This window comes from Embiotoca jacksoni, unplaced genomic scaffold (assembly GCF_022577435.1).
Source record: "Embiotoca jacksoni isolate LCO1_2020_lvr unplaced genomic scaffold, fEmbJac1.0.p SCAF_29, whole genome shotgun sequence".
Lineage (NCBI taxonomy): Eukaryota > Metazoa > Chordata > Actinopteri > Embiotocidae > Embiotoca > Embiotoca jacksoni.
The window spans coordinates 2,666,286-2,692,720 of record NW_027185380.1 but is presented as its reverse complement, the minus strand read 5'-3'; the positions used below and the strand labels follow the sequence as shown (position 1 = coordinate 2,692,720).

Sequence of the window (26,435 nt, the reverse complement as noted above, 5' to 3'; positions counted from 1 at the left end):
GACATGCCCCAAAGTCACAGGACTTCCTGCGGATCCATCCAATGCCATAAAGCACACAGGATGTGGTCGCCCAAGAGCCATAAAGCTTTTACTTCCACCTCAATGATCCCGAGCCTGCCCCTGTTCCTAAAAAGAAAACACCCGGCGAAAGTTGTTAAATGCATGATAAAGCATGCAGCTGCAAGTTTTACAGAGTTCCACTAAGTTAAACACCACTTTATGGTGTTGTACCTCATCATTTTATATTCAAATATGTCAATGACTACCAAATTGCACTTGATGTGTGTCTGATTAGCCAACAGTATATCAATTTATTTTCAGAAGGAGTCAATGGATTTCAATGGTCATTTAAAGTGGGATGCCAATTTTTGGAGCAGACAATTAGACTGTTCCTCCCTTAACCAATCATATGTTGTCTTGGAAACGTGCCCTGCTCATGATGGCAGGCTGCTCTTTAATTAAAATTCAAGAAAAAAAAAATCTAAACAAGAAAGGGAAACTTACCTTGGGCTTATCCGACATTATCCCTTGATGCCTTCCCCAGAATACCTGACTAAATCTGGCCTCAGCTGAAGAGGAGCAGTCAGTGGTGAGGAAAAAAACAAAACAATTATCCATCTGCGAATGAGCAGCAGACACTTAATTGAGGACTGCTGGGGACAAAGCCCCTTGTTTAGAGACAGTAATTAGGCAACAACATGGCAAGGAGGTTGGGGAGAGTCAGGAGGCGGGGTGGAATACACCTCTGGTCATCCAAGGAAGGAGAAAAATGGAGGGATGGAAATGAAGGGATAGCAGACCAAAAGGGGAAGACTGAAGGAGCAGACATGAGAAGGAAGAAAGAGAGAGAGTGTGTGTGTGTGTGTGTGTGTGTGTGTGTGTGTGTGTGTGTGTGTGTGTGTGTGTGTGTGTGTGTGTGTGTGTGTGTGTGTGTGTGTGTTAGGCAGCTTTCTGATGAGTGCAGGATCTCTGCCGACTCCCACCACCATTACAGCAGCGCAGAACATCGCCCCAGGGCTTTGGAATCAAACCCATTACATCTGATACTGGATTTCTCTCTGCTCAGAATTAATGCAATGTGGACTTGCCTTCTCTAAAGCTGGCCAGTGTCGCATAGCATCGCTGTGCAAAGAGCTGCACCACAAGGAAAAAAGAGGACAGGGGAGGAGAGGATGAGGGCCTGAGAGTCTGAGAGGGATAGTGTGGAGAGAGAGAAAGAGAGAGAGAAAGAGAGGGAGGGAGGGAGGAAGGAAGGGAGAGGGGGAGACAGAGGGAGAGAGGGAGCGAGAGAGACAGAGAGAGGGAGGGAGAGAGAGAGACAGACAGAGAGGGACGGAGGGAGAGAGAGAGAGAGAGAGAGAGACAGAGAGGGAGGAAGGGAGGGAGAGACAGAGAGGGAGGGAGGGAGAGAGAAAGACAGACAGAGAGGGACACGGAGGGAGGGAGAGAGAGAGACAGACAGAGAGGGAGGAAGGGAGGGAGAGACAGAGAGGGAGCGAGGGAGAGAGGGAGGGAGAGAGAAGGGGAGACGGGAGAGAGGGAGAGAGAGAGAGACAGAGAGGGAAGGAGAGAGAGAGGGAGAGAGGGAGGGAGAGAGAAGGGGAGACAGGGGGAGAGAGGGAGAGAGAGAGACAGAGAGAGGGAGGGATGGAGAGAGGGAGAGAGAGAGAGACAGAGAGGGAGCGAGGGAGAGAGAGAGAGATAGAGAGGGAAGGAGGGAGAGAGGGAGAGAGAGAGAGAGAGAGAAAGAGAGAGACAGAGAGAGGGAGGGGAGGGAGAGAGGGAGGGAGAGAGAAGGGGAGACAGGGGGAGAGAGGGAGAGAGAGAGAGAGACAGAGAGGGAAGGAGGGAGAGAGAGAGAGAGAGAGAGAGAGAGACAGAGAGGGAGGGAGAGAGAGAGAGGGAGAGGGAGAGAGACAGAGAGTGCGAAAGACAGAAAGAGAGGCTTGCTGTAGCCGAAGGGGTCATTTCATATTTCAATTTTTTATAGTATTGAAACAAGGGCTGCCTGTCTCTAATAACTCACAGGATATATGAGACTGTGTACACATAAAGGGGGCCTATGTATATGTTTATACAGGGGCCCTGTAGTCCATTTGCATAATTAACAGACTGGCATTTGAAAAGCAGAATGTCAGCACAAACAACCTTGGACACCAAACTACCCCAGGTCAATTTTTTTCAGCCGTGTAATTGGCTCCTAATGCAGAGGAGTTAAACATAGAGATTTTCTGCCCTTAAAGCAAAAAAAAATCTCCTCTTGTTAATGGGCTCAGCACTCCTGTATTCCTGCTGGTGATAATCAGTCAGCTCGGACTTTTGGAAATTTAGGAAAGGACCTCCGCTGCATGACGGATCTAAAAAAAAATTTAAAAAAATAAAATCTATTTCTACCTTTAAATTCACCAAATCTTCTGTCTTGTGCATATCTTCAATGCAATGCTCATTTAGAATTTTACAGAGGAGACTTACTGGTTTGAAATGAGGATGTAATAAAAAAAAAAAAAAAAGTGTCATTATCTGCAATGTCTCTGTCAGTCCTGGCCTTCATTCAGTCTGAGCTGCACTGTGGTAGAGTGAAGGTAACACGTCCATCCATCTCTGCCTATTCGTTGTGACATGTCTGATGTAATGTTTGTGTAAGAGACCATACTCTCTGTTTGCGACATGGCTGGCTTTGCACATCATGTCTGCGCTGCGTCCCAAACACATCTCACTTGACAGCTAAATGCACTCTCGCAAGCAAATTGGCGGCGTATAGGATGAAACTTTGTGCCAGGCAGCACCACAGATGATGCACAACCAGCGGGTTTCATTTGGTCTGTGGAGCAGCAAACCCATTTTTGGCACTAAAAGGATATTTTTACAGAGAGTTTCAAAAGGAAATGGTTTTAGACATAGCCTTTGTGTGTCTGATTTTATTGTTAGATACATTCATTGAAATTACAACAAATTTAGGACTAAACTGAAATATCATCAGAACTGATTTTGTTTTATTTTTAGTTCAAACTTTATTTGGTAACTTGCCGATGGGGTTCAATCATCAAATTGCTTTTCAAATTTTTCTGACCTAAACTGATGTTTTTTTATTTTTATTTTTCTTAAATACTAGATATGTGATAGCTATGTTGTTCTTTGCTGGTATATAGCTGGATTCCACATTAAACAAAATGACATATGTGTAAAAACTGACATTTCATTTTTGCAAAAAAATTTGTATTTGTTTGCATGTGCACATTGTTAAAAGAGCTGCTAACGCTAAATATATTTGGTTTGTGTCTGTTTTTTGTCCATTTTGACAAAAAATACTGTACATGATAATTGTTGGGCATGAAAATGGTCCAATATTACGAGATTGTGATTGGCACAAAATGTCGGTCAATGGCTACTAAACAAATAAAAGGATATTCAAAAGAACTCCGATCTGTTAAACCCTGACTTGCTACATGGGTGTAAGTGTAGATTACAATGAAATGGTTCTATACAGAAACAATAATAATATTTTTTTAATTGCAGATAGGAGCCATTTTAGGCGCATTAAAGGTTTAGTCAATAAAGAACCTCCTCTAGGAGTGTAGGTGCACTGGTGTTGCATTTATGCCTTCAAATGCACAGCAATGTTCTGGACACTTGTGTCTGTCTCTTATCATCAAATCTGACATGCAAGTCAGGAAGCATGGACTGAATAATAAAGAAAATAGGAAAAAAAGAAAAGAAAAAAGAAACACCCTCTGGCAGCTGCCCCTTCCAAACTGTTCACAGGAAAGAACTGAATTCTGGGATTTGCCGTACACCATGCAGCCTTTGGGTCTTAATCTCACCATCACACCTATTAACCTCAACCAGCGGAGAAGCTGGAATTACTTCCAAGCTCCAGTGGGTCTGGTGAAGGATAATGACTGTGGTGAGTTCAGGTAATGTGGTTAGCGAGCTGTTGGGGCCAAGCTGTCAACTTCATCGCAGAGTTAGAGGTGGATGGGGGATGGGAGGATGGGAGGGAGGGGGTGGGGGTGGGGGGGGGGGGGGGGGTTGAGAAACTCTGAGGAGAGATAGAGAGAGAGAGAGAATAGAGCTGGACCTGACAGGGCCTGGGAGCAGAGTCACAGGCCCGGGATCAGTGGCATAGTTTGACTGTACTGGACATCTTCCTGCAGACGGCTCTCTCCTGGAGCTCAAACATCACACGCAAACATGTACGCTCCTGCATGAACATGCGATGCACGTATTTGCACGTGCATGTGCACAAACATGGGGACATAAGTGTACCATGTAAATTCCTGTCCACATAACGCAGCTGTCCCTTAATCTTCCTCTTCTCCCTACCTCTTGTTATCTCTCTTCCCCATCTTCCTATCAGCCCCCTCCCTCTCCCGAGTGAAGGTGCTGCAGGGGAGGGAAGACTTCACGGCAGCCAGCGCTGCATGACTTATTACTCATCTAGGCCTTTGGTGGACCTCAGAGCCTCATCCATGCCTACTAGCAGTACGGTGGAGCTGTGAACCCACACTCTCCTTGTTCTGCCAGTTAGCTTGTCAATCGAGCGGCCGAGCAGCCGATCTGTCAGTTACCGAAGCAGCCTTTCGGTTAGCCCCCCCCCCCCCTCTCTTTCTGGCCCCGGTACCCCCACCTTTCATCCTCCGCTCCGAAAACTACATCACCACGACGGATTCAGGGTGCTGTCATCACCCGACTCCTCTCCTCCCGTCTGGCTTGCATATTGACTCCTGGCCGTCACCCCGGGTGACCCTTGCATGGTCTCCCATTTCACTGCAGGAACCCTGACTCACATCCAGGCCAGTCGGAAAAATGAGCCAGCCATGCGGAAGCGATAAGATGCGGGGAGGGAAGACACGCAACCGATACAAACACATCATGTAAAGAAAGCGCTAAAGAGGGGGAGACTGACTGACTGAGACTGGAGACGAGAATTTGTGGCATTAAGACAGGTGAGACATATTTTGTGTGTACATGGCGGGGAAGAAAAGGCACTTAACACATTCATTGTTTGTGTAGCATTATATTTAGAGTTTAAAAGGGCAATCTGCCCGTTTTGATCATATAAATTTGAGGTCACAAATTTCAGTTCTGCTTTGCTACAGCCAACATTATTGATTTAGACAAACCTTTTAATGCTGCAAAACCAGCAATTTCTGTTTGGCCCAAGAAGTCAGTTTGGGAGTAAAAGCATGGATACAATCCTGTCTTTGAAATGTGGTGATTTGTGCCACCCTTGTGACCATATAAATTACCGATTGCAACTGAATGCTCTTCTTCGTGACTCTTACAGCAATGAAAACTGATATTTTCATGATCAATTTTATCAGCTTGGAATTTAAATCTTTTTTAATCTCCCTGAAATGCTGACATATTGACCATCAAACAGCTGACAGAACAGCTGGCAGAAGCCATCTTTATAAATATGTAATCCTAAAAGGGTCAGTTTTCACAAACAACAACATGCAACCATAAATACTAACTAGAATATGAATGCAATGATTTTTTATTTTTTTTAAAAAGGTTTAAATCGAGTCATTTTAGGCTTGTGATTTAAAGATAGAGCTGTTTATGATTTGACGAGACAGGGAAGCAGCAAGAATAATTAGCAGTCTCCTCATCTTTGGGTTTCTAAACGCTGAACCCTCCTCTGTCTGGCCCATTTGCGTTGGTGTGGCGTCACAGGGCCAGGGGATTTAAGCTAAGCCATATCAGCAGCTGAAAAGGACTCCTCTCAGAAAATACACTGGCCTGGATGTGGCAAATATATTGCTGTAATGCGTTTCCGTTTGCGTTTCCAGGGGCCAGAGATCAACAATGGAGCGAGCTGAGGCAGAAGCAGAGAGCTCTGCCTCTGGTAGAGTGCTCCTCAAGGACCCAGGGTGCATATGTTGTAGTTTAGCACAGGCATGTTAGATTTTGAACAAGTACATGCTCCATTCAACCTTGAGCGGCATCGAAGGCAAGAGCAATGGTGGCTAAGATCTAAAGTGTGGCTATTATAAGCAACGTTTTTGAACCTGAATCTGCAAAGTGCAAGTCCACTCAGTCATGAAGAGAGACCCCCGGGACGGGTCACAGCGGTCCTCCTGATCCCGTCTCCTCACGCAAACGTATCAAACTGTACAGCACCCTCTAAACACACAGACACATCGTCAGGGCAACACACATTGATGAACATGCACGAGTGCACAGGGAGGCTTATTTTGACAGAAACGAATGACCAAAGATAAAAAAAAAATTGTAAAAAAACAAAAAACAAAATCAACATTTGTAGTACATTGATCCTTAAAATGTCTTGAATCCACAGAGCTTTTATTCTGGAGTATTGTCTGCGTCATTGATTCTCAACATGGGGGTTGGGACACTCGAAGGAGCCACAAGATTTATAAGGGGGAAAGGAATAATCTGTTTGCAGGTCATGAGGAGCATTACTGAATATGTGAAAAAAAATAAAATCCTTTTGCAGCTCCGAGGAGGTTTCCCAAAGTTTGCCTCAAGTGATGTCAGCATTAGCTGAGGTTGAGGCCTACAAAATTTTATAATGAAAACAATCTGCAGGTCTGGAGTTCGAAAGCAAACTCTGTAGCCCACTCCTCATTTCTGCCTGAGGCTGGAGGCTCAAGGGTTCATTAGCAGCCACTGGCACAGCACACCTGAATCCCAGGCTGGAGGTCGAGGGGCATTGTGGGTAATGTAGGCGGCAGGTTTTCACAAGGAAGAAGAATCCCATCTCCAGTGTAATTTAACACTTTTTTAATAAACTGTTAATTGTAACAATGCTGTAAGAGTATCGCCAACTAGTGGAGTACCAAGTGAGGAAGAAACAAGTGTAAAACAAAAAAAATGTATACACATGTATAAGTTAGGACAGTTTTACCTCTTTAGGTCTGCAGAAATGTACAAATCTGAGATGTTTCATCGACACATGCAACCTGCAAACCTTTCTACTGACTTTCTTGATTTTCAGACACAACTGATCGATAACATGGTGACATGTTCAAAGCAGAAATCTGAAACGTTTCGTGTGCAGGCATCTTCCCTACCCACTGTGTCTCTTTTGCACTGAAAAAGACTTTACAGAGGTTAAAACAGAAACAGAGCTAATTGAATATTCAGTAGCAGTCACCACATCTCCACCACAACAATTACGCGATCCTCTTTTCACACGCAACCCGCAGTCTAAACTCTGACCTCCGCACGACACTGCGTTATTGGATAATGACAACGGCGACGTGTATGACAATAGAATTGCTGTTACGCTGTGACAAATGGAGAGGATCGTGACAAAGATATTAAGGAGGCCGGCTCATTTAGACCTCAGTACATGTTGAAGATGTATGGGCCCAGCATGCAACACAGCCTGAAGTAGACCCTGACCTCCCAAGGACACACAGCAGAATCCTTGACTTACACCAGGCTGGCAGGCAAGGCAGGGATACCGGATATTAAAGGGGGGCCGGCAGCGTCACAGAGAGTCACCCCCCTGGCTAGAACGCGTAATACCCTGCAGTTCAAGCTTTTATCTGGCAGACCTTAGTGGCCCACCTGAGAGCTGAGCCAGCTGGGAAGCAGAGTGTTAAGCTGTTGGCTGTCGCTGTGTCATGTCTGTGTGTTAACAGGAAGCCCAGGCTCTACTGCTGCCACTGCTGCTGCCGCTGCTGCTGCTGCTGCGGATGCTGTATCTGAGGGCTTCTGTGAGATGCGTGTTGCAGTTTGATGAGTATTTCTTGCTGCAGTGCGAGAAAGGGAGAGGGAGACAGAGAGAGAGAGAGAGAGAGAGAGAGAGAGAGAGAGAGAGAGAGAGAGAGAGAGAGAGAGAGAGAGAGAGAGGGGCAGAGAATCCCTTCACATCAGAGCTTCACATTTGCTGCTGTTGCCAGCATGGTTGCATACACATTTGCACATAAGCACGTGTATATACACACACACACACACACACACACACACACACACACACACACACACACACACACACACACACACACACGCGCGCACATTCCAAAATGCAGATATGCATGCAAGAGCACACACGTACACAAACAGTGCACACAGTGAGGAGAGGAAGTGCTTCAGTGACCCGGCACGGCGAGATAAGGCTGCTCTGCAATTCAGAAATATGCAACCTGCATGTTAACAACCCCTGGAGCACAGCCTCCCCGGGGCGCTCTGCCTCCTCTTTCAGCCTCCCCACCTCCCTGCTCTCCGTGTACCTATTCTCTCCTTCGCTCAGTAAAGACCTCCTCTCCACCCATCCCTCCATCACACCTACACCTCGCCTCACATGACTGCAAACACGGAGAGACTACGAAAAAGAAGAGGAAAATGGAGGATGGATATTTTTCAGAGAAAGAGAGGGGAAAGAGGCAGAGAGATGTGTGTGTGTGTGTGTGTGTGTGTGTGTGTGTGTGTGTGTGTGTGTGTGAGAGACTGCAGAGAGGAGCTGGTCTGCAAGCATGTGCAGAGTCCCAGTGAGCTGCTTAGTGCAGAGCAGGGGCAAGAGGGCTCGGGGAGGCGAAACACAACATATGGAGCACTAATGAGGTTCTATTTGGAGGGCTTCTCAAAGAAAGGTTAGACGAGGCCAAATATGAGGGGATGTGGGAGGGCGGGGTTAAAGGAAAACGGAGTGATCAAAGTGGACAGAAAGGGAAGATGTTAGCCAGAGAGAGTGCTGTTGAGCGAGAATGTGACAGAGAGACAAGAAGATGAGGGAGGGTGTGTGTGTGTGTGTGTGTGTGTGTGTGTGTGTGTGTGGAGGAGGGTGGGGTGGGGGGGGGGCACAAACAGAAAAGAAAAAAGAGAAAAAGAAAGCACATATCCATCCTTCAGTGGCGGAGGGAGATTGTCAGGTTTCCGCACTGGAGATGCTATGGAGAGTGACACGTCCACACGACACAGGCATAACGCACTGGCTTTGATACTAATATCAGTCTTTTTAGTGGGAGGTTGATGAAATTTGCATTTAGATTGAAATGACTTGGGGACGGCCAGGAGACCACAGAGGGCCGCAGAAAGGAAGAGAGCGGCAAGGGGAGAGGTGTCGGGGGTGTGTCTTTGCTTCACTCGCAGCTTAAAAAAACAACAACCCACACACACACACACACACAGCCTTCCCACTTGACAACAATTCTCACATTCCTCACACTCCTCCACATGCCAACACACCCTTGCCGAACCATACACACCTACTGCACTCAGATTTGATGTTGCTTTACACATCTTGAAGGGTGCAGGGGAGCTCTGCTTGCCACCCACGTCTCCCCTCCCTCTGTTCTGCAACGACACATGCCTGACATTTGCATTGTCCAGAGACAGAGGAGCCATGAGAAGGAGGTGGGCAGTGCGCTCAATTTGTGTCTTAATCACATTACAACGGCCCTGTTCAATTTTCTGAACGATTTAACGAGGGTTGTGCAGGCTGAGACGGATCACGCGCGGCGTCCCGATATTGAGCCCTGACCGCCTAATGGAAGAGAAAGAAAACACTTTGTTTCTCCTCTTGCAATATTGGCACCATATTGTTCAGATAATATTATCATAACATTCAATAATTATCTTCTGAGGGCATTGAAAATGTATTGTTTATGTGACATAGTCATTCAATTTTGTATTCAGTTTCTTTATGGTAGTCAAATCGAAAACAAATTTATTTAAAAAAAAAAAAAAAGACTGTCAGGTCAGTATGAAACATTTTCAGGGCAAATGTTTATTTTATGCTACTTCATCATGAGTTACAAAGCAATGTTATCAGTATCTACAAAGCCGAAGTGACTCGAATCATTAATTCTACTCTAGTTCTTTTTCTTCTTCCTATGAGGAGGTGCTTCATTAACACACTTTCCCACAAGTCATAACAATTTTGGTTGTTTCACCTGACAGCGATTCGAGTGATTTTGTTTTGAGTACTTTGCAGTAGTCTCAAGTGTCACGCTAACAATAACATTGTTGTTGCTGTTGTAAAGCTACAGTAGCTAATGTTGTTGCAGGTATGAAGATTAATAATCAGATGAAGAATTCCAACATATTATCTATATATTTTTTTTTTTATCATAATGTTAATTGCTTTTCACACATTCTTTTGGTGCTGTTTTGTCTTATGTCTGTCAAAGTCAAATATTTTGACAAACAGCTACACATTTATTTAACATCAAAAAGCCAGTAAGTGATCCTCAACTTCACACGCCTGTCTCCATACATGGAGTCCCAGCTTCAGGTTGATGATGGCTCTTCCAGAGAACAAGAGCACCACCTTGTGTTAATATTTCAAAAAGGCAACAGACTCTGCCCCGACTTGCATTGTGATCACACATGGCCTTAGCCTTTACAGATGGCTGAGGACAACCGACAGCATCCACCCTGCCACGATTACATGGAAATGACCGGTCCGAATCTCTAAAACTCTTAAACTACATGTGAACAAAAGTAGCAACAACAAAAAAAGTGACCTCTCAAAAAATTATTTAATCTATTTTAAATCTCCTCTAGAGCCAATCTGCCCGTAGGGTTCGATCATCTCAGCAGAGCAGTCTCACCAAATCAGAAAAATTAATATGCTGCAGAGTGATGGAGGTGACCAATATGAAGCTAAAGAACAAGGGCAGTTCTAAATATATGTCCAGGTTGGTGTCAGGAGAATTGTAAGGAGCCAATATGCTATTAATAAACAACAGACTGCTGTATACAAGCATTAGGACCTGAACATGCACTCATATTACCAGAACTACAAGTGTAACTCATTACAGCCCAATGGAATAATCAATATGGCATGTTTATTAAGTGCTATGCCATTAAAATAGTGGTGATAGTGGATGTCTCCAACCACTAGCCATTACAGTATGTTAATGTGTGCCGAGGAGGAGACATGCATTAAAAGGGCAATGGAATTGCATTAAGTGTTAATAGCAATTCACAATGCCACATCCCCTGTGAGGATTTATAATCTGCCATATAAAACAATTTAATCCTCTCTGTCAATACAATCCGGCTGATATTATTCAAAACACCCATGATGACATGTAGATATTACTATTCTGCCTCAGAGCTAATAACTTTAATTTACCTGGTGGGAGGGAGGGAAGGAGGAAGAAGGGGAGGAGGGGAGGAGAGAGAGCGAGAATTAGTGCATGGAGAGATGATGAGGGAGTGCAAAAGACATTTTAGTGAAGAGGCCCCAGGGGGGAAATAGCTCTGAACTACCTGGGTACTTACATTACCAGTAAGAGAATCAAACAGATACCGCGCGCACACACACACACACACACACACACACACACACACACACACACACACACACAAGATATGCATTGATATTGCAACCTGCTGGTGTTGGGTAGGGAGGGAGTCTTAGGGGGGAAACAGAAGGGAAAGTTATTATGTTCATCTGAACAGGCAGAACAACTCAGTCCAGATACAATTCTCCATATTTGGAGTGAGTGAATACCCAACCCATTTCAAGAAAAAAAAAAAAAAAGAGAAAGTGAGCAAGACATATTATAACCAGAGTAGGACACCACTCAGTGGACTGCCTCAGTCTTGTAATTCATTAAAGGCAACGATGGTTTTTCAAAAAATCAGAGAAAGTAGGACGTGATTTAATGTCTTAGGGGAGATTTTAAGCCACTCTTAAAGGCTTAGCCCTCCCCCATCACACCTTAATAATGGGCTGCCATTTGTCCAAAGTCATAGGCTAATGGTCAAATCACCATATGAATACAGCCACTGTGGTGTGCGGCTTTGGCTGTGTTACATTTTTATCATCGCTCCAGTGTCAGGATCATTGCACGGGTTAATGGGGATGGAGGACGTCTCGCTTGGAGATGCCATCGCCGGCCAGCAGGTGTCAGTGTAGCCCTCAAACCCGACTGCAGGTGACTGAAAAGGGGGGATTGAACCTTGAGTGGAGCACAGAGGGGAGCGGCCTGCAGTGGACTGGCCAGCCAGAGCCGCACTGCATCAAACACAAGGTGGGTAAATTGCTATTAATAAGCAAGAGCAGTCTCGGGTGGGCAGTTTGACATGGCCTAGTCCAGAATTTATGGAGCCTCTGGCCTGCAAGCATCTTATAAGTCTTTAACTCATTTTTAACCATCAGAAAGTGTCAGCGCCTCAGGACATAAATTTATCCAACACAATGTGGCAAATGAGTAAGAGTATCAGTGAGTGTGTGTGTGTGTGTGTGTGTGTGTGTGTGTGTGTGTGTGTGTGTGTGTGTGTGTGTGTGTGTGTGTTGGAAAGACAAAGAAAGCCCTATTTGGACTTCAAAGTCATAAACGCTCTCCTCTTCCACCTCGATCTGAAGCCAAATAAACCAGAGATACAGTGCGCACAGGGCCAAGCAGTCACAAGTGATTTGAATTTTATTATTCTTTTACTTTATATCATTAAGTTCCTGTCTCTTCCTGCTGGTTATAATGCACATGCAAGCATTTAACTGCTCCTCTATGGACTTTGTCCTCTGTTGCCAGGGGCTACATGCAGAGCCAAGTTCCTCCTTAACCTGATTAGCTGAGTAATCTGGTTAATGACAGAGCTCAATGCTCATAAAAGTCACATCCAGGTTGCAATCCACAGCTTGTGTGAGAACTATAAGAAACTTTAAAGGGTCTGGTTGTTTTTAAGTTTTCTGTACAAATTGAAACAGAGGGATACAAGTAGGGCAGCGACTGATAATTGTTTGCCTTACTGATTAATGTGTGGTCTCTTTTTCTCAATTAACTGATTGATTATTGGGTCCAAAACTGATGTAAAACTTCCCAGAACCAAGTGTGACTTCTTCAAGCTTTGTTTTACTTACTTGCGTATGAGGCAAAAAGAAAAGAAGCAGAAAACCTTTTTATTTAAAGCTACAGGTTGACATTACTCAAAGATAGCTAACAAAGTTGATACTACCGTCATATCCGTCTGTTAAATATGAAGCTGCAGCCAGCAACCAATTATTTAGCTTAGCATTAAGACGAAAGCAGGGGAAAACAGCTGGCTTGGCTCTGTCCAAATTTGAACAAAATCAGCCTAAATAGCTCATGTGGTTAGTTTAACCCACACTAGAGACAGAGGAAAACAACATTTTATGTGAGGTTATGTGTCAAAGTAATTATTAGCTGGTTGCATTAACGTCCTGAAATCTCCGGTGGTTGTTGGCTTTCATACGGATTAAACAAACAAGATGAGCTAGTTGATTCTTTTTAATCCTCGGTCGGGACCGGGTTGTTTCCTCCTGCTTCGGGTCTTTATGCTAAGCTAAGCTAACTGGCTGCTGGCTGCAGCTTCATATTTAATGGACTGATACAAGAATGCAGTTCTTTTCAGCTTTGTAAAAACTAAATTACTGCATATTTGGTTTTAGCTTTAAAGGGTACCTTCAACTGTCACAAAATATCATACACGTTTGTTTCAAGTACTTTGTGAACATCTGCAAGTCATAATTTGTATTTTGACACAGATGCTTTTATCATTTCAAAAGACACACTCAATGCTGGACACTCGTGCAAAAAGCTAATGATCGCAGAGGATTCTCTGTGCATGTTAACTTGTGACAAGAAAATGCCACCGTCCAACGCCGCTTCACACAGCAACACCATGGCAACAAGTGTCTCCTCATCCTGTGGACTGACATACAAGCATGGGGGTGTATTGTTTTGGCTCATGCACAAGTCTGCCTTGAATTGAATGTAGATCGTTTGTGCTCTCTGACCATTTAGTGTGTCCACCTTTCACTGTGAACCACGTGAGCACACCTCTATGAAAGCTAGCTGTGCACAGAGCTGGAAGAGCAGCATGAGAGCAGCACTCAGCACAAGAAGTGAGATGAGCGCCTCTCTTGAATGTCAGTGTGTGAAAACACAGATTCCACCACAAAATGAGCAGCCATTCAGAACCAAACGATGGCTGCACGGAGTTAACAAAAAAAACCAAAAGAAGCGAATAGGAGAAACAAAATGTTTGAAGATGGTTTGGGTAAAAGGTTGACAGAGGGAATGGAAGGAATAGGACTAAACACAAAACAAATATTGTCTGAAGGTAGAGAGGCAGAGCCAGGGAAGGAGAGAGCAATTAGCGAGAGATAAAAAGCATTGCGAGGGTAAGACAACCAACTATTACTCCAATTAATCCAATTAAAAAAAAAAAAAGAAAAAAGGAAATTAGCGCACCAGGAAGGCATATCCATTTCCATGACAACAGAAAGTGTTTGAGGGTCATGAGTGGGCCGCCAGATCAGGCCTCTTGCCAGGATGAGCAGAAAACAGCATGCTGGCATTTCAGCCGGGTGGAGGGGAGCGCATGCCCTGTCAGTGGGCACATTAACACTAATTCAACATGACTTGTTGAAATATTTCCATGGCGGTAATGATGTTAATGACAGTATTTTAATGCCCCTGTGCATGGAAATCAGAGGGAATATTAATGCCACCGGCCGCTGATCGTACTGAGGGTGGAGCACATTAATATGTATTGAGTAGGCCCATGTGCATATGTGTGTGTGACGTGACTAATGCCATGCCTCGGCAGTTTAATGTTTACTCGTCTGCCGCTAAATTAAACAAGCCTTTCTTGGTGAAATACTCATCGCTTATCTCAGGGTTGGTGTGTAAAGTGGACTTGGAGCGTATGTCAGTGGCTGCTGATAAAGTGTAGGTTACGACCTGCAGATAACAGCCTCACTCTGGGCTCTCTACAGCTGCATGTGCCGTGCCAGATGTGAAAAACAGAGCTTTTGATCTTTGATGGAAATAAAGGATTTGCTGTGGCACCCTGCTAACGCAAAGGCCTTTACTGACCCAATTAATGTGTGTTGCCTTCGCCACAAAAAGGTGGAATAAATGTCCACTACAGATGTAAGATGAATACCACTAATTAACTCTAAATCTCTGACCTGTCTGTGGTCTGCGTCATGGCCCTATTCTTTTCAAAGTTCATGTCCAAATGAGATGCAATCAAGAATCCAGACTAATATTACCTTGGAAAACGAATAACTCATGCACAAACTGCTGATAAAATGTGGTTATTTTCACTCGTGTGGGTTTCTCCGCCTCAGACGTAACCAGAAAAGCAATTTATTTCAGTTTTCAAGCTGCAACTTCATTAGTCTTATCTGCAGCAATAGTTTCAAGATTTGTACGATTATGTACGCGTCCAAATGCTCACAATCAAAATACCAGTAATCCTACAAATAATCAGCTTCATTTGTGATCAGATTACTCTGGTATTTCTTCCGGTGGCAGTAATGGATTAGACCTGCACGCGATAGCAAAGTGGAACAGATTTCTGCCCTCTGTGTGATCCAATGAGTCTTCATCCTGCCAGTTTGACAACTGCATTGTTTGAAAAAAAAAAAAGAAAAAAGAAAGAAAGCAAGAAGGGAGGCTGCTGTGAAATCCCACCCTGCAGGAGCCTTTTAAGCTGTTCAGCGCCTTCATGGCTGCACCAGTCTCAGTAATGGGAATGCGGCACTCACTCTTCTCCCCAACGTCAACAGTGAGCTACTTAGTCCTGTTGACATCTGGGGCCACGTTGTTGTTTTGGCACCCTGTTATCACGCCTCTCCCTCCGGTAAGCACTCACTCTTCTGACAGATATGATGCAAGGCAGAGGGCTTCTGTACACTAACTGTACTATGTACTACAAAATTATTGACGTTAGACACAAATTAAATATAATGAATGTAGATACAGTTTAATAGTATGTATCTACACTTATAAAGATCAGTTAGAGGTAGAAATATCCAGCGTTTCAGATTTGAAGAAGTAATAAGCTATATAAGACCCTGTTCTGTCCTAACTTGCTATCCTCATCTTTATATTTCTATTATGAGCTCTTCCGGGGGGCCTTGATCCTCACAACAGGAAATCACTGGGTTCTGACCATTGGTATTGTAACCAATTAAATCCAATTGATGTTAAATAAAATTGTACTTACAAACCTTATCTAAGATATCTTGGAACACAAATTAAATTTTTTGAAGTAAAATACATTTTTTGTGTAAAACTATACCCTGAAGTAATGTACTCAGAGTCACCTTTACTGCATTACATTTTTTAAATTGCCAGAGCGAGAAAAAACATTTTATGCTGATGATAATGTTGCATGATAGGACCATTAGCAAGAACACCTTTAGGCTACTGAAGTGTAATAAATGTCAATGTGTGTACTAATGGGGCAATATCCCGCTGCTCGGGGGTGAGAACCGTACCACCAAGCCGTAATGTTGAAACAATAACAATGAATATATTTTTCTATAACCTGGCACTTTGTAGCTTGTGCATACTACTGATTAACAATTACAAATAAAGGTTCCCTCCCCAGCCACTATAATTCAATCCAACACAACAGAAGATTATAATATTCAGGGTAAATTTGTAAAAAAAAACAACCTTTCAGGGGTTGTTCTAGACTGCATAACACTGAAATAAGTTTCTAATATACTTTGGCACCCTTTTTTCTAAATCAAAAATACCAGATTATTTTCTATATAATGCAGTACATTACAACAGCACCTCAGTAATTACGTTGTTAAATGACTGCCTGTCTGACCATGTCAGTCAGACCTACAGATTATTGTCTCAGTAGTAAAAGTATAGTTGAGCTGTTCTATTGAAAAGCATTTTACAGACGTACCTAATAAAATATCCACTGACACAAAACAGCATTCCCTGTATAGCTAAGTAGAATTAATCAGACAAAAGAAATTCTGACCATTGAACAATAAATAAAATGTCTATGGACACCGTAACACACACACACACACACACACACACACACACACACACACACACACACACACACACACACACACACACACACAGTGTGGCCGAATGGTTACATGCCTGTTTATGTCTGATTGTGGCTGCAGGGGAGCTTTGTTACACGCCACACTGCTCCCTCTCCGTGTTTTCCGTCTGTCTCTCTTCACTGTCAACACCAATCATCAGCGAGTTTTCTTGTTGTACTCACCCGTCTGTACAGCACTCCGTGATCTGCGAACTGAGAAGTCCTCCACAATCTCATGTCCCACTGCTCTCCTCAAGGTTTTTCAAACACCGAGCTGAACGATCTATCCAGGGCCACAACAGGGGACGTTAAAAAGAGCAGAAAGAGCATTTTTCCTCACCGAAGGCAGAAGGTTCCTTAGAAAACGTAGAAATCAGCAATGCCGTGAGCATGATATCCAAACCCAGCTTGCACCTGTTGGTCAAACACAATTGCGAGAGATTGATTTGAGTTACACAGCATGCTTGTCAGGTACGGTAAGTGATAAATCAAGGTAGCTGAAACTGTTTCTTTTTAACTAATGCCGAGGTACAAGCTAACCATTAATTCCCCCTTAACATCTGTTGTGATCATGACATTCTGTTAGAACATATACAACGCGTATCTTTTACAAAACACAAGTGTTTCCTTTGTGCAGGCACACCAGCTTCAATCTGCTGCAGCTGCTGATCTGATTTATTTCTTTTGTTCCACTCTCACACAACTTATCATGACTTGTGCTTTCACTTTGTAAAGAGTGCTGACTTGAAATGTAGCAAAATTCCTGTGAAGTTTGGCACGCGGCAGGAAAGCTGCATCATGACTGGCTGCAAATGAGCCACAAGAGTGTTTTTGACAGAATGCCACGGGACAAACTGAAATGGATGAATGAAAAAGAAAAGGGATTTTTATCAAAATATACTTGCTTATTTGGAGGAAAGCACAAAAGTATATGAAATAGTATCCAAACAGTTCCTTGTTCAACTTTGACCACACTTACTGTAGTCGAGAGCTTCCACAGTTGTTAACTAACGGATTACTAGCAGTGGTGGATTGGAGTTGGGGTCAGGTTTGAGTATTATAAGACATGACTGGTTAGGGTTAGGGATAGCCTTAGGTTCATGGAAGGTAAAGCAGAAATCAATGGAGAAAACAGTTTCTTCATTTCGATATATTGTTTCTTTAGAGTGGAGTAGGTTTTGGTACTTTTTCATTTGGATAATATTGAAATAAATTAACCTTTTGAGATCCTGTTGTTTGTTATTTGTTGTCCAGTTGGTGGTGTGTTGTTTGCGTGTTACTAAATGGTTTGATCAGCCAGTATACGTATATGTTACCCATTGTGCGCTGTTTGTTAGGTCTGTTCAGTTGACCTCTTTTGTGGGCCCAGACCTTGACTTAAACATTTTGTACATTGTTTCTGGGATTTTTTGGGGGGGTAAATAAAACCATTTCTTTAATAAACTACCTGTGACCTCTTGCCTGCCAGTTTGGTCTCTTACAAACACACATTGTAGTATTGCCACATTTGAGAATTTCTTCCAACAGTAATTATTACATTTTGGGTGCATTTACTTGTACCAGTTTATCACCTGATTCAGGGGTTATGACCACTCGTTTTGTCCCCATATTTCAGCAACTACTCTGAAAAACAAGATATTATAACAACCAGAAAGGAGAAAACATTTCAAAATAAGGGACAAGACGTATGAAACTGAAATGTCCTTTAAACTCACACATGCTGTAAGAGATTTCACTACCTTGGTTTCTATCCAGTGGTTCTTCATTATGTAACACCGTATATGCTTCCAACTAATCAGAAATCATTGTGACAATCTAGTGTGTACTACCAGAGGAAGATTACAGGACCAGGAAGCTGGGCTTTGAAGGACAGAGAGCAACAGTGTGTTAAGATTTGAGCTTTAGTTGAGGAAGAAAAGGAGATGCTCAGGCCTTGAGAGGGCTTAGCGGATAAAAAGCATGCAAAAAACAAATACTTACAGGCAGCACATGTAAAATAGCTGGACTCTACAACCAAGGACGCAGCCTAATAACATCTAAAGTGTCTTTACCCATGAGACCTTTTCATTCCAGGTGTGTGTCAGCTTCCACGACAGAGCTGCGGGTTGAAGCTCACAATTGCTTTTTTGCCAAGTGATGCTGCAAAATCCCCAGGCCCTGCTGACATGTAATGACAAATGTGTGAACACTGGCTGGGAAACCGGCTGTGATTTCTGAAACATTGTCTAAAATAATGTTGCGAGAGGGGGGGCAAAGACAGGGAAAATTACAGCTAAGGCAATGGGCTGGAAAAAGAACAGCCTTGTTGATGAAAACACTGTGAGCTTTTGTGAGAGGCCCCTCACTTCAATATCCATCTCTCAACTTATTTCATAAAACACATTGTCAGCTCTGAGGGGAAATGGGCCACTGAATGGTACTACACCATAACAATTCCTGACTGAGATCTGAGGAGATGTGTATTGTAAATGTGTAAAAAAAGAACGATTGTTGGGAGTGAGTAGTGCTCGCTCCCAACAATCTGATGTGGCACCGGATTGGAATTGATGTAAATATTATCTCAAGGTTAACTGCGAGCTGTTTGCTTTAAGTGTGCATTCTTAAACTATTCTGCCCGGTGAAGCTTCTCTAAAATTTCTTAATGAGAGCGGTTCTTGTGCCATATGTTTCTGCACACAATGAATACGAAATCAATTCCTGACGAGTTTAAATTGCTCTCTGGCATTTTTCACAAAACTAATGGGCCATGAGTGAATTATTGATGAGTTTTGATCAAGGAGAGAGCAGAAAATGGGTTACCTATATGCTCACACTCAAACATAGTGACATGCTTGAATATTTCATCAAAAGCGGTAAATAGGCATTTTATATTATGATAATATTCCGATGCTTTCCGTCTAATCACTAATTTGAAAAATAAAAGGAACTCCTGCGTTGCTATTGACTTGTGTCCTCTTCAATTCACGAGACCTCATTTGAGTGTGAAGCCTGGCTCGGCAGCAGTCTTATCTCTCTTTCCTTTAACCCCTGCGTCCCTCGCTCTCTCTTTCTCCCTCTGTTTGTGGGCAGCGGTAGCGTAAGAGTGATGTGAGTGACCTTGGCCTAGTTCTGTAGGCTCCAGAGGAAGGCCATGTCTCACAGCGATTCGTTCCTCCCCACCAATCCCGATTAGCAGGCGGGCAGCGGGCAAAGGATGGGAACTGTGCAGTGTCGCAGTGCAGTGAGGGCCATCGAGGAGGTGGAGCTGGATCTCTGGCCCAGAAGAGGTGTGAAGAGGGGAGGAGGAGCAGGCATGGGACAGGGGAACAACAGCCTGTAGGGTGGAGTGTGTGCGCGTGAAGAGAGGGTGCTGCAGGACGAGGAAAACAGAGGGATAGTTCAACAGTGGGTCAAGGAGGACAAAGAGTCCAAACTGAACACAGTGGGGAAGGAGATAAGAAGGCATTAAGGCCTGGGAGGAGGCTGCAATCTGGGCTGTGCTGCTAAAGGTTTTACTGCTCTTCAGAGCCTGCATTGCACACTGGGACACAACAGATGTGCACACAAACACTATTAGCGGCTCTCAAACTACAGAATATTGAACACTGGGAGTTCACTCTGTTTCTGTCCACACTAAAGGCCAGAGTATGCTGAAAACACTCTAGTTTATAACAAATGTTGCTCGACCATGTACAGTTATAAATGTTTATACCCGATCCACAAAGGCGAGTCCAAAAGCTCCACCTCAAAGGCATGTATGGAACTGTACAGAGTGGTGCGCATGTTAAAAATGTTGGAAAATGGCTGTGGAAAGACATAAATAAAAAAATTATTGAAGAGATTTCTTAAAGAACCAAAACCTCACAGGTTCCTCTGTTTTTTGGAATATTTCACATGTGAATATGTCACTATGTTTGAAATTCTGTAGTGTTACTTATGTAATGTGAAGTGCATCTCACGTGATGCTATAAAATAGGTGGGACGTCAGATGTTACTGGACTGTGACAAGAAAAGTGTTTCAATCTGCAAAAACTAATGTTTTTTTTTTCCAATATACAAAAGCAGAAAAGAGATGTGGACACAATATTGTCATATAATAAACTTTTAAGTAGTTATGGTAAACATTTCCAGCAGATAGCAAGCAAAGTTACCATTCGTTGGGAGTTATGTCTCTGGCCTCTCGTTGAATCGAAGCCCAATATCCACTTTCCTTTTGGCTCTACTTTGCTCATCACCAACTCCTGATGAAAATCTTTAACTACTGAATGTTCCACTATATTAATCAGCTAGTCGCAAACTCCATCAGTGTCGGGCAGGTTGTACACAAACAGTGAGGTTTTAGATTTTTTATTATTTTTTTTTTTTTAATTTTTTTTTTTAGGTGAAAACAGCTAATAATAAAAAAAAACTAAACAAAAAACAATGAAAATGTAAACAGTAGATTTGCCAGCCACAAAATCAAAACATATTAAACAAAATAATTAAACATAAAACATTTCCACTAGGAAGGCAGGTTTCTATCATAATTATTATGGCACTCATGGGTTGTTCAGAGACATAAAAAAAAAAATAGACGCACCAGAACTGTTTGGAGTTTTTTCTTATTGATACACTGAGTTTTAAAAATCATGCAAAAAGTTTGTTTAACCTCCACGTTTTCCATCAGAGATTGCAACTAAATGACTGCATGTTTTCCTCCTGCCCTGAGGCCAACATTATGCTTTGTCCTCCTCAACCTTCTCCACGCAAACTTTCACCGCAACACACACACACACACACACACACACACGCGCGCGTGCGTGCGCTCGCGCACATGCTCAGTACAAGGGTAATGTACACACATACAAACACCCAGCAGATGGGCTCATGCCATGACAGCCACCTTTTCAGTGTCCTTGGCTCCCTCGTCCTATTGCCCCTCCCCTTCCTGTAATTCTGCCCTCTGCCATCACTCCTTCTTCTTGATTCAAATCAATTTTAGGGCGCTTCACTTGCAAGACCCACGACAAGGTTTCCCGTGCAGAGGCGAGTGGAAATTTTCTATCTCTCTCCTTGCCTATACCTCCAAACCCGTCCATTTCGCTCTCCCACCCATTATACGCTTCTCTTACATGAGGCCCGGGCAATCGACCCCAGTGATAATCCAGTCTTTCATATAGACAGATTAATATTGACTCAGCGTCCAGGCGCTGATGCCTGGCCCATCCTCCAGGTGCTGGTGCATGCAGCGCATGATAGATGGAGCTTAATATACATTCTGCTCTCCCTCTCACCCCAGAAGAGCTGCACAAGAAACACTGTTGACAGTGAGGAAGTGATTGTGGTGTGCCAGATTTTTAACTATTGCATGCACGCAGCCACACACACACACACACACACACACACACACACACACACACACACACACACACACACACACACACACACACACACACACACACACAAACACAAACACACACACACACACCGTCACATAAGACATATTCCCTGGCATACATGTATGTATGTATGTATGTATGCATGTGCAGCACATACTTATATCTTAAACCCTTAGGCGGTACTGAGGTCAGAAAGAAACATACTGCGAATGACTAATAAAAGATGTGCTACAAGGTTTATTTAAATATTCTTTATCCATTTGCTTAGTCGAGCAAAAAGTGTGCAGGCTGCATCTGCTTTCCAGTGGAGTAACCATGATGAACACACACTGAGACAGTCATTTTCATGGTAATTAATGAAGATTTGATGAGGGCAAATCAATGATGTTCATTAAATAGAAATCAGTGAGACACATGAAATCGAATGCCCCCGTACACAAGATAAAAAAAAAATAAAAAAATAACAAGTGAATATGAAACAAATGAAGACTAAATGGAGTCCGTGGCAGGATGACACGTGAATCCACAGCCATTGATTTATCGGCTAATTTGCTAACATTAAAATGCTCATAAGAAATAAAAAAACACAAAACAATGATGTGTCAACATTAAGAAGTAAAAGCCGCTGTACATTAGTGCTCCCTGGTGTGTGTGCAGCTAAAAACCTCAGACTGGTGGGACGGATTCTGTTTTCACAGTCACGTGGTACAAAATAAAAGCAGCTCAATTGAAGCTTCCGGGTTCAGCTTCGGTTTCCATAGAAACCACCAGTGCATCTTTCCAACCTGTATGTTAACGCGTCAGGACAGACAGACAGACAGACAGACAGACACAGGTCATCAGTTTAACATCATTAACACAACGGTAAGAAAAAAAAACAACCTTTGTTAACAGTAACATCCTGCTCACGTCAGCGACGCTTATCTACTGTTGCTATGAGCTAACAGCAGCTATCAGTGGTGTCTGCGTGTTCTGCAGTTGTAATCAGCTGATTTCAGTCACGTGTGTTTTGTAGCCGTGTTGAACATCACAAGACATCAGTCTGTCTCTCAGTCTGTCTCTCAGTCTGTCTCTCTGTCTGTCTCTCTGTCTGTCTGTCAGTCTGTCTCTCTGTCTGTCTGTCTGTCTCTCAGTCTGTCTGTCAGTCTGTCTCTCTGTCTGTCTGTCTGTCTCTCAGTCTGTCTCTCAGTCTGTCTGTCAGTCTGTCTCTCTGTCTGTCTCTGTCTGTCTCTCTGTCTCTCAGTCTGTCTCTCAGTCTGTCTGTCAGTCTGTCTCTCTCTCTGTCTGTCTCTCAGTCTGTCTCTTTGTCTGTCTCAGTCTGTCTCTCTGTCTGTCTGTCAGTCTGTCTCTCTGTCTGTCTCTGTTAGTAGAGGTCTGTCTGTCTCAGAATTAAGCTGAGAAGAACATTAGGTGAAATGTATTTTCAGTCAGGGACTAAGCACACATTTCTTTCTACTCAATTTCATCAGCCACTTTTTTCCTTGACATACAGTCTTATATATATATATATATATATAAATAATCTCTAAATATTATTAAATCAAATGATGAAGGATATTGATGGCCTACAATGTTTTGGGAACAAAACAGCATATATCATGAATGGCTAAGCCCCTATAATGACTAAGATATGAGCTTAAAAGTGAAGGGAGCAAAGCTAAAAATAGCCAAGGGTTCATGCTTCTTGTTATTTATTGACTTATACACGACTTATTGTCTTTGCTTGATCATGTCAGCGGGGATTCACGAAAGGAGAAGAGTCGAGAAGAGTAAAACCAGCAGGAAATGAGTCCATTGGCAGAGGTAAGTAACTTTAACTTGTTGCCACTGTGTGTACAATTTGAAATTTTGCTCATTTGGCCTCTTTGCCACTCCTTAACTGGTAGTAATAATATTTAAACTGGCTGTTAGGAAACATCTGACACACCTACCAAATGAAAACAATCCAAAATGTAGTTTGTGTTAGTTTCTTTTTAAGAAATAATACTAATTGGCAGTGAGATGAAAATACTTGATTATGCAACCCTAGTGATGTTATTGGTCATTTATTTTTTGGCTTCAAGGTTTGTGGATTGAGATTTTGGAAGGGGTCAAATTTTGTTTAATTTACATGTAGTTTAATGGTTGTTGTCATAGTTACCTGCGTTGTATAACTTTCGAACTTGAGCACAAGCTTGTCAGCTGCAACCTATTTTTTTATTAAGTTATACAAACATATTCCCATATTAAATAGGAGTGACACATTACACATTATTTCCCTGAACACATAAACTCTTGCTGGCATTTGATTTTAATTATTATTATTATTATTATTTTTTTTTTTTTAAAGTAAATTCTTAAATTTTGATTAGAAAAAGCCTTTTCTGGTTGAAAGATGAACTTCTGAAATCACAACTCTGAAATTGGCATATCCCTTCCTTTAACTTAGAAAAAGAAAAAACGGCCCCAAGAAACCACTTTTGTATTTGTGTCTACTATAAATGACATTGTCGGGGTGTAGGTCACTGTTGAACAGTAATGGAAAAGTAAAAACACTCTGCTAACATAAAAGCAACATTGGTTTGAATATTTACCCAAAATCAAATAGACTATTCAGTGTGTTTATTCGGCTATAGAATCACAACTGCAAAACGCCAGGCAGACCTCATGATGAGGATGAGGGTGGGTTCAGTGAAGGACAGCTGGATCAGCCTACCAGCTCTGTAGAGAAACCACACCACTGTGACCAGTGTGGGAAGAGCTTCAAGCAGTCAGGGAATTTCAAGGCTCATCAGTGGATCCACACTGGAGAAAAGCCCTACTCCTGTACCCAGTGTGGGAAGAGCTTCACGACATCAAGGAATTTGGAGATTCATGAGCGTATCCACACTGGAGAAAAGCCTTACTCCTGTACCCAGTGTGGGAAGAGCTTCAAGCAGTCAGGACATTTAAAACATCATCAGCGTATCCACACTGGAGTAAAGCCCTACTTCTGTGACCAGTGTGGGAAGAGCTTCACGACATCAAGGAATTTGGAGATTCATGAGCGTATCCACACTGGAGAAAAGCCTTACTCCTGTACCCAGTGTGGGAAGAGCTTCAAGCAGTCAGGGAGTTTGAAAGGTCATCAGCGTATCCACACTGGAGAAAAGCCTTACTCCTGTACCCAGTGTGGGAAGAGTTTCATGACATCATGGAGTTTGGAGATTCATCAGCGTATCCACACTGGAGTAAAGCCCTACTTCTGTGACCAGTGTGGGAAGAGCTTCAAGCAGTCAGGGCATTTAAAACGCCATCAGCGTATCCACACTGGAGTAAAGCCCTACTCCTGTGACCAGTGTGGGAAGAGCTTCACAACATCAAGGAATTTGAATGTTCATCAGCGTATCCACACTTAAATTTAAACTGTATAAAACGGACACTTTGTAAACATTGTCATGAAACTATCTCATGCACGTAACTAAGTTGTGTTATGTTGTTTTATTATCATTATTAAAAGAAGAGTGAGTTAAAACTGATGCATTCTACAACATCGTGTTACCTTGCGAATCTAAAAGCATGGTACAGCCTTCCAAATGTAGAGTGTGAGTATCTCAAAAGCAGTGCACAGCCAGGAATTTGATGTCAAGTGGCCCCAATTTGATACAGCGTGCATGCGGACACACACACACACGCACATTGAATTGAATAACTTGAACAAAGTGGTCTAACCTGATCATATGAGTGAAGTATTATGTTCTAATGTACTTCAATCACACAATAACATTCAATAATACAAATCTATTGGGCTTGGCGCTGGAATTGCTTCCTCTTTCTCCTTTCTCCTTCATCCTTTCCCTCTTTTCTTTAGAGCTTTGTTTACCTTTTTGTTTGCACTGTAGAGCAAGTAATTAACAAATCATTTTATTTCTGGCTATCAAATATTATATGGCTTACAGGCCATTTACAGTAGAAATCTGTAAATGGAAGAGAAATTTAGTGTTAACTTTTCTCAGTGTTTGTGAGTTGAACCTTTGAAATGCTCAAACCTGCGGTAGGCCTCTCGCATCGAAGCCAAGCGGCCACCAACTGTGACGTCACTTATTCGTTTGTGAACTGCTGTTCAAAAGCCTCAAGTTCAGTATTTTGGCCTCCGCCATATGGCTACTTTGGAGCCAGAAGTAATCGTATTATAGGAGCTGGGGGAGAGCAAGCTGTGGATCTGACCTACAGCCACCCACCTATAGTGGAAACCTGATGGCATCACAGGCCTGTCAATCTGTTTGATCCGCCCAAAAACACACTACTTATGACACCAGTGTTTCCCCTCCCATTGTTTTGGGGGAGCGGGTTGCACCC

At 42.9% G+C, this 26,435-nt stretch overlaps 1 protein-coding gene across 1 annotated transcript; it reads left to right on the top strand.

Annotated features, from left to right (window-relative positions):
* The first annotated feature begins 3,795 nt into the window (after positions 1 to 3,795).
* Positions 3,796 to 25,495, top strand: LOC138205507 (zinc finger protein 664-like). Its single transcript, XM_069161524.1, has 4 exons — positions 3,796 to 3,904; positions 5,796 to 5,851; positions 7,617 to 7,691; positions 24,734 to 25,495. The coding sequence occupies exons 1-4, from the start codon at positions 3,796 to 3,798 to the stop codon at positions 25,493 to 25,495; spliced, it is 1,002 nt and encodes a 333-aa protein (XP_069017625.1).
* The last annotated feature ends 940 nt before the right edge of the window (positions 25,496 to 26,435 follow it).